Source organism: Cibotium barometz, chromosome 29 (genome assembly GCF_041138505.1).
Source record: "Cibotium barometz isolate CiBa-2024 chromosome 29, ASM4113850v1, whole genome shotgun sequence".
Lineage (NCBI taxonomy): Eukaryota > Viridiplantae > Streptophyta > Polypodiopsida > Cyatheales > Cibotiaceae > Cibotium > Cibotium barometz.
The window spans coordinates 54,040,008-54,049,359 of record NC_141074.1 but is presented as its reverse complement, the minus strand read 5'-3'; the positions used below and the strand labels follow the sequence as shown (position 1 = coordinate 54,049,359).

The 9,352-nt window shown below is 37.9% G+C and overlaps 1 protein-coding gene across 9 annotated transcripts in view; it reads left to right on the top strand.

Moving 5' to 3' along the window:
- LOC147622366 (ABC transporter A family member 2-like) overlaps positions 1 to 4,757 on the top strand; it is a 51,621-nt gene extending 46,864 nt beyond the window's left edge. For 3 of the 9 annotated variants that reach the window (XM_086823486.1, XM_086823482.1, XM_086823480.1), the window contains exons 9-16: positions 20 to 137; positions 2,394 to 2,470; positions 2,562 to 2,651; positions 2,751 to 2,894; positions 3,040 to 3,336; positions 3,437 to 3,529; positions 3,757 to 3,933; positions 4,086 to 4,757. In XM_086823486.1, coding sequence (XP_086679612.1) covers positions 20 to 137; positions 2,394 to 2,470; positions 2,562 to 2,651; positions 2,751 to 2,894; positions 3,040 to 3,336; positions 3,437 to 3,529; positions 3,757 to 3,933; positions 4,086 to 4,283 — 1,194 coding nt within the window. In that variant the 3' untranslated portion in view covers positions 4,284 to 4,757. Of the gene's footprint in view, positions 1 to 19; positions 138 to 2,393; positions 2,471 to 2,561; positions 2,652 to 2,750; positions 2,895 to 3,039; positions 3,337 to 3,436; positions 3,530 to 3,751; positions 3,934 to 4,085 lie in introns of all 9 variants that reach the window. The other 6 variants (XM_086823487.1, XM_086823483.1, XR_015269688.1 and 3 more) reach the window with 5 other exon arrangements.
- The last annotated feature ends 4,595 nt before the right edge of the window (positions 4,758 to 9,352 follow it).

Here is a 9,352-nt window from a genome sequence, read left to right as displayed (position 1 = left end):
AAAATAAAACACTTTGCAGAGCCTATGGGTCCATATTGAAAAAAACAAAATTTTCTGCCTATTGGGTCCTAATGGTGCTGGGAAGACAACAACTATCAATTGTCTGACCGGGATCATTCCAGTCACATCTGGCGATGGTATGCTATATTCCTAATCCCTTGATGGCTTCCTTGTGTGGTTTGAATTTTTATTTTACTTCCTTTGATTCAAGCAAGGTTTTTGTATTTGATGTATGGCGATCAAAATCAAATTCTGCATGGCTTAATGGACACCTTGGTCAGCCTTCATGTAACTCTTCATGTAACTTCACTTGGCGATCAAAATCAAATTCTGCATGGCTTAATGGACACCTTGGTCAGCCTTCATGTAACTCTTCATGTAACTTCACTTGGCATTTAGTGGTAGGTACCTCATTGTTGACATAGAGGCCCTCTACAGAGAGTCTTGCCCATGGTACACTGTTACATTTGGAAGTTGCAGGCAGGGATGAGGCTCAAGTATGTTTGTGTTAGCATTCACCCTGTCTGCTGCCAGATTGGTCCAGATTTATGACATTTTTATCCCTTTTATTGGCCCTTGGTTGGGGGTTGGCCATATTCTTCTCCCATTTTTCCTCCAGTCGGCCAGCTCTTATGCTCCAGTGGGCCAGCCCCTTCTTACCTATAAATAGGTGGGCTGGCTTCTCCCCTTCTCATTCATTGATCACTTGAGTTGTGTGGTTCATATGTTGACACACTCTCACCTTTTGTATCCTTCGCTTATGAGACTAGTTTGTCTCTTGCTCGGGATTGCTTTCGTTGCAGTATATTCAGATTTTTAGCTTCATATCTTTCTCTCTTGTACTCTCAGTTCAGCACACTCTACTGCTCATCTTGCTTCCGCTTTGTGCACTCAGTTTTCAGTTTGGTGGGGTGGAAGTGGGGTTGAAGGGGGGGGGGGGGGGGATTTGGTACGGTGGCAATACTTTCTATCTATACCTACAAAGCATGTGATCCTTCGTCGTTTTGTGAGATGAGCGTGTCATCAACATAATGTTTCTACTTTATACATCGCAACATGATGCTTTCATATTGAGAGATCTCCATACATTTGAGATGGCACAGCAATCACCAGGGTCACTTATCATGCACTGTACAAAAATATGGACATATTTTGTTGCCATGGGGACATCTTGCTGTTAAGAGACTTCAAAGCAAGAGCACACATACATACATATATATATATATATATAAAACAATAAATGTATGTATGTACACATGTACATACATATAGAGAAACAAGCCGAGATGTTGATTTCTAGAAATATGCACTGATACGGACATAAACAACAGCTGATTCTATGCTCTATTTATCCCTTGATGGTCACATTGGATCATGATATGCGCTATTTCTTATCCCTTGATGGTGCCTTAGTGAGCTTTGAACTTTTATTTTGCATCCTTTCGGTACATTTGGAAAACGAGACATGATGAGTCTGGACGCAACACATGACGTTCTTTTGCTGCCTACTCCATTGTACACTAATGGTGCACGCAGTATGTTCATCTTGTTTTTCTTTTGGCAGCTTATTTTTTTGGTTTTTTGTGTTGTTTTGGCAGCTTATTTTTTTGGTTTTTTGTGTTGTTTCTTTCTTTCTGTCTACTTACTAGAGTTGTGCCGTCACCAAGAGGGCTTATTGAGACTACAGACACTGGACAGGGAGACGTGATCAGGAAGATACCACTTAGACATCCATCACAGTCTTCTTTAGGGCCCCCCTTAGGTGACTGACAAACCCACGCAACATCCGAGAGGACAGAGAGACCTTGGAGCTCACAAAGCGATTGCCCCTGGATCTGAGACCCGCTAGCTCCTCAGATACCTGCTAGCTCCTCGTACATGTGGAGTTATTAGGGATCACACATAGTCTCTTGAGAGAGCCAAAGCCCCTCCACCCCTACAGATCCAGGCCAACCTTCCTCAACTCCAGATCCAGGATACACTCCAGCATCATAGAGCAGCACTGCCTCAGGTAGTGACATTGCCTCCTCGTATGCTGTCATTTAGGAGGATGACACATGATGAACGTGCTCCACTGGCCCTATTACTCATTGTACACATAAGACCTGCATAGTATGTGGCCCTAGTTTCTTTGTCTTTTCTATGTTTTTTATGTTTCCGAGTTTGTATGTTCTTCGTTTTACACACAGAACATATGAAACCCTCTTGGACCTTGGTCTCATAGACCCCTTGGGTCTTTATCAGACGTCGTTCTTGCTGAATCAGGTTCCATTTAATTATTCTCCTGGCCTTCCATACACTCCAATTACTTATTTTTTCTTGGTACTAAAAAAGATGCTAGAAGTTGTCATAAATCCACTATCATGTGGCTCATTGTACGTAGTTTATTGCAGCCTTCGTTTATGGAAATTCAATAAGAAGCACGCGAGGCATGGCTAGAATCCGTAGTCACATGGGAGTCTGCCCTCAGGTGTGTGTTGATAAAAGGTTTTCTTCTATTTTTATTCTGTGACCTTTCTAGGTACACTTGAAAAGCAATGTGACTCAACCTGTCCTTTCAGTTTGATGTTTTGTGGGATGCTTTGACTGGGCTGGAACACCTCTCCCTTTTTGCAAGAATCAAGGGTCTCCCATCATCTGTGGAGAAGCAGGTAGGTTTTTTTGTTTGGAGTCTTTTACTTAGAAAGCGCAACTTACGATGAAGATACTTTGGAGGATGGTGGTTTTATTGTAAACATGTTTGTGTACAGAAGGCGGCGGAGCTGCTTTCGCAAGTCGGGCTTTCAGAGGTTATGAACATACGGGTGGGAAGCTATAGTGGAGGAATGAAACGGCGATTAAGTGTTGCCATCTCTTTAATTGGAGACCCAAAAATTGTTTACCTCGATGAACCGGTAGTAGCCATTTTTGTTCAAGCATGAAGCCTTGTTTATAGTCTTTTTCTTCATGTTCATCAAGAATGAAGCCTTGTTTATGTGTGTTCATGTTGAGATCTATAGGAAACTTTGCCAACCTTTCTGTTATTGCTGGTGAACTCAGACGACTGGTATGGACCCGATAACGCGCAGGCATGTATGGGACATCATTGAGAGAGCAAAGAGGGGACGGGCAATCATTTTGACTACTCACTCAATGGAGGAAGCAGATGTGTTGAGTGATAGGATAGCTATCATGGCTAAGGGTAAGCTTTGCTGCATCGGTACATCACTCCATTTAAAGTCTCGTTTCGGGGCAGGATACATTGTGAGTGTGAGCTTGACTAGAACAAGTAACGAGCGGCAATCACCACGAGAAGGTGACATACAAACAATACAACTGAAGAGGATTTTTAAAGAGGTGATTTCCTTTGACTCTCTTTGGTAATATGCTGTAGTCTTAGGATTGTGAAAGCAAATGCCTTTTCTTCTCCTATGAAGCTGACACACACACACACAAGTGGGTACAACAGCAACTTGGAGTGCAACCTAAAGAGGAGAACGATGCTTTTATCACGTTTATTATACCTCGGGACAAGGAGAGGAAGCTGGTGGTATGCTTTTTTCTCCCATTTATCAGCCTTGTGCTTGCTTCATCAAGGTTAAAATGTTAAAAGAGGGAGATAAATTCATTAATGCGAGGGCACTTGTACCAGGATAGTGTTGATTTGCTTGCATGCATGCATGCATGTATGTGTGCATGTGTGGGTGGGTGCAAGCACTATATTTTTACTTTATTTAAATGTCGTTGAAAAATTCGGCTTCATTATTGCAAGTGCAGGACTTTTTTACTAAATTGCAAGAAAAAGAAGCAGAATTTGGCATCGCAGATATACAAATTAGTTTGACAACTCTTGAGGATGTGTTCTTGAACATAGCAAGACAAGCAGAGCTTGAAAGTGCTGCTGCAGAGGGGTGGTATGAAACTGTGATCTTGCCAAGTGGTGACTCTTTACAGGCAAGAAAATGTCTTAATTTGATTTCTTTGTATGTGCCTCTAATAGATATTGGAAACCAGCTTTGAATGAGGAGGGTTTTGGTGGTAGAATATTGATATGATTTTTTCCCAAGGACAGCCAATGCCAATCTGAAGCATCGTACAAAATGCAGGTTTTGCCTGGAGCTAATTTTGTAGCTATCCCAGGCACAAAGTCAGAGGAGCATCCTTATGGGATGATGATTCAACTAGAGTGGCAACAAGACGACACCGGCAGACTTTGCTTGGCAAAGCAATCAAAGATGATACCATCTCCAGCACCTCATCACGTTGATGGTGTTTCTTCCATGCTCAGAACCAGGTCTAATTAGACTAATGGCCCGTTTCCGAAGTTCCACACTTGTTCACCCTGGACAGCCTACCTGAGCCTCTGTCTAGGGATATATGTACTCAAAGAGTACATGTATCTATATATATCTGTCACCCATAATCCATTACCCATATAATATATTGGCTTAAATACATATAGAAGAAATTTTGTCTTTTATTGTGGTTGAAAGATTATTTGAGGTGTTTCGAAGTGGTCTCTCTATCGCGGGGTTCCTTCTTGTGGGCCAGTAATGGGCAAGCCGTCTTCTACTTTATATCATCATACAATACACCTAGTGTCAAATATCATGTCGTCTTCTTAATGTGGTTGCCCGTGGAGTCGTCCATCATCCATGTCAATGCTATGCTCCAATTGTTGGTTGCCTACCATGTTGTGTAGGAAGATTTGGCATAGAATGGACCTTCAAGTATGAAATGTCAAATTTGGACATCACTAGTCATGTGGGTGGCTACACTATTGTGGTGGGCTATAGATAGACTACTTAATGTAACCCATTCCTCCATTTTCCATCACTAAGAACAGCTACCATCAAATTAATGGGGTTGCGAAAATCAACATGAAAACCTACTTCTCCTGGTCATTTTCTTCTCTTGCGCCTACCTACACTAACCAACGGCTAATCCATCTTTATGGAGAAGTACTTACTGTCCTTGGAAGAATCTAAGATCCAAGGTTTGTAAATCTGAAGGTTGGATTCATGTGCATTGCATGTTGAGCGTTAAAATATTTTTTCCAATATTCATGCTTCTTGTGAGGAAAGGAATCTGACTTTCATGATGAAATGCAAGAGTTTGTGTCACCATGGATGAATCCATCTCACAGCATTGATGAGTAGCACCTTTGACAGGTCCATGGTTTGGAGATACATGGTCCAGATGATTGCCTTTTTATAAATGTCAGAGGTCAGCATCTCTACAAGATGAAATGTTTGTAGTACATCCTTCTCCACGAGTCCAAAAGAACTCGCCTACCACAAGGAATTGTGTGAGGGTTTCTTTGCCATGTTGCCTTGCATAGCATTTGGGAAGAGGTTTAAAGGTATAGCTTGAAATGCTTTCTTGGCTACATCATAGGTGTCACAAAAGTAATCCATTGTCTGTACCTTTGGATGAATGTCAAGAACTCTGTAAGTCTTCCAAACACCTTTCGATGAATGTCAAGAACTTTGTAAGTCTTCCAAACAATTCTCTTCCATCTTCTAATTACATGTTGCTAGAGGAACCGAGGGTTGAAGATATGTTTTTTATGCTCACTCAATGAAGGTAATATGGTTAAATATTGTATCGATCTTGGAATGATGTTTTGGGACATCTAATGTTGTAAGCATGGTACATGGTAAATATATAGTGGTTTAAATTTTGATGGTTTATGCATCAAATTTACTATGTTTTCTCTTTGGTTTTACTATGTTCTCTCTTTGGTTTTACATATGCAATATATACACATTTAGCAATTGAATGAACTTAATATGAAATGTAGCTTATAAAATATATATAACAATTTCACTATTGGGATCCACCAAGTTCATCATGGATATTTGGATAAATTACTTCTTATAAACTAGGGTTAAAGTGCTAATAAACTACTTCTTATAAACAAGGGTTAAAGTGCTACAATTCAAGATTACCATTAGCCAACCTCTCTCAATCACCTACCTAGTAAAGAGTTCGTCGTCAGATCAAAGAGGTGTTTTCACAAAGTTTAAGAGCTACTTGCAAGAAACGCTGTTGCCATTAGTGTTTGGAGGTTTTATCATCGAATACAAGTTATGGAGCAATGCCAAATGGATAAATTTCAAGGCATTACAGATTCGTTAAAATATGGAGGAATCTTCATGTTATTATAGATTTGTTAAATGTGAATCATATAAAAGTTCTATAAGAGCTAGTCTCTGTAGCTTGATAATTCATGGAGTGATCATGAATGCTTCTCAAGATATTTAGTGTGTGCTTGATCTAATTGAGGTGTGTTTATCATTTGGTTTGATTAAGCTTTCCAATTGTACTACTCAATTTCACTCTTAGTTCTTAGTTGAACAATTTCAAAAGTGTAGTGCAAAGTTCATATCCACTACTTGCTCATTATTTTGATTAAAGCTTTCCAGTTGTACTCAATTTCACTCTTAGTTGAACAATTTCAATAGTGTAGTGCAAAGTTCATATCCACTACTTGCTCATAGTTTTGATTAAAGCTTCCCAATTGTACTCAATTTCACTCTTAGTTCAACAATTTCAATAGTGTAGATTGAATTCGTCATCTTCAATACTTCTATGCATTATATTTCTTTTGTTAGAATAGGCTCATTATCTCTTATTCTCATTAAACAAGATTTCAGAAAACCCCACGATATCAAAGCCTAGATTAGCCTAAGATTAAAATTGTCATTCAAAGTTGATTATTTGGCATCAAATACAAGTTTCTGGTTGAAAGATAACTAGAGGAGTGGCTTAGAAGATCAATAAATTGTGTATTATCAGCTCATTGGGTACCAAAGAAGAAGGGAAGAATCAACACTCAAAGTTATCAAAGCTCTAAGTATATAGAAATGTTTAAGGTTTAGAGTATCTAATTGTGGATATCAATGCTTCACCACCATATTGTAGTATTTAAGCACCCAGTTAGCTCATGTTTGTACAATCCCATTATGAGGAGTATCCATGGTGTAGCATGGGTGCTTGATATTCCCAGATCCACACGGGTTGATGGTCTAGTAGGCCAAATGGTTTAGAGACAACTTAGATCAGATTTGGCACTATGCCAAATAGGCTATATGCAACAATGAAGAGTTACAATCCACACTCTTGTAAACCTTATTCTAACATTAAGGGGCCGAAGATGCATCCAAAAGGTGGCCGTGGGAGGTGGTTAAGACAATGCAGTGTCTAGAACATCATTATGGGCTAAGACAACACAAGAGCATACAGGTGTGGGGCTTTGCCACATTGCATATAACACCCGTCATATAATATTCTTCTTTATCTTTGGTATTGTGAAACTTGAGTTTTAAAGTTTTGTGTTGTGAAAGGTTCTATTTCTTGTGAGTCTACTCTTGTATACATTATAAAATATTCTATATCTTGTGAGTGTTCTCTTTCATATGTTGTAACCTTTTACACTAAGTTCAAGGTAGAAATTTGCTCAATATATTTTGATTCATTATGGCTATACTATATGAGATAATAAAAGTAAGCTCGACGCTTGGCAACTTCATAATTGGAAGTCTAAAATAATGAATATTTTGCAAGCCAAGAAGAGCAAAGAAGGTGTGGAAAATACCTAGAAGAAGAAAAGTAAGGTAGACTTTGATGAATATTAATCAAACTCTTTAGGATAACAAAGATCTACATGCATTGAACCATTTCAAATTTAACATTAAGAAAGTATGATATCCTTTCAAAGTAGAAATTTCTCAATATATTTTGAGTCATTATGGCTATACTATATTTTCTTGATAGTAAAAGTAAGATCGAAGCAAACAACTTTAATAACTACAAGTCTAAAATGATGAATATTTTGGAAGTAAAGAAGAGAAAAGAAGGTGTGGAGAATACTTAGGAGAAGACAAGTAAGGAAGGTAGACTTGGCCAAGTATTGATCAAACTCTTTAGGATGACAAAGATCCACATGCATTGAACTGTTTCAAAATTACATTAAGAATAGTATGATATCCTTGGTAGTAAAGTGTTAAAAGATTTCTTAGGATATTCTTGAAAATAGATTATATTCTACTATGAAATCAAGTTGCATTTTAAAAACCAAGTGAATGGATTTGAAAGAAATGCAAAAAATCTTGTGAGACTATAAGAGCTTAGAGATTAAATTGAAGCAATTGATGATACAATTCAGATGAGAAATTAGTTCATGTTGCTATTGCATTGAATGGCCTAAGAGAAGGCTATGACAACTTGGTTACATCTATTGTGATAAGAGAGAATGTGCTATTAAAATTTTTTTTAAGGTAATGTGGCTTTGTAAGAAGACCTAAGAAAAAACATCCATTCATCTTCTATAAAATTATTTGGCATAGAGAAAGATTTTACAGAAAGAGTACAAGGCAATGACAAAGTTAAAGGAAGGTCAAGCTGGTAAAGCAAATCACATCTCAACTTAATTCTACACACATAATCAAAGAAGTGGAAAATATTTTATAAAAAAGTGGCCGGTAGCCCCACGACACAAGGAAACGTAACTTATGTGAAATAAGGCCATGGGGAGAGAGATTATCAAAAGAAGAAGAAGATATGTAACTTATGTGAAATCAAGGCTATGGGGAGAGAGATTATCAAAAGAAGCAAAGGAATCATCCATCATCTAAAATGTATGAAAAATTAAATGAACTTACTTGAAAAGATATGATTTTTGTAGCTTATGATGAATATAGAATATCAAATAAAGCTATGCATGTGGGAATGAGTCACAAGGACTTTGGTACTCAAGAGCGACCTCACATATACGACCTATCATCAATATTAGTTTTCTCATATGCAAGAAAAAGACAAGTCAATCAAATATATGGGGGTGATAATACACCACCCATTGCCAGTAAAAGCGATTAGGACCAATTAAATTCTAATAAAAGAAGGTAAGAATAAGATATTACACGATGTCTTATATGTGCTTGACTTGAAAAAAAAAACCTTCTCCGTATTGGTTTAAACATTGCAAATAATATGAAGGTTGTTTTGAGTTCCTAAGGTTGCAACATAAGAGATTTTGGGAAAAGAAGCATGTTGCTAGACATTAAGAATGGTAAACTCTTGAGGTTTTATCCTTGCCAAAAACCAATTATTATGCTATGATTGCATCCTTGTAAACTTTCACATAGACATTTAGGTAATATAGATTTAAAAGTGTGATTACCTCAAAAAGGTTACATATGGTTCCTTCTATACAGCTAAATCATGGTGTTTGTGAAGCTTGTTGTTTTGGAAATACCCTAAACAAAGCTTTAAGAAAAGAATGTCACAAGCTAATAGTACGCACTAAGATAGTGGGTCCTATTGAAACACATCTTTGGAAGGATCAAACTAATTCATCACATTCATTGAT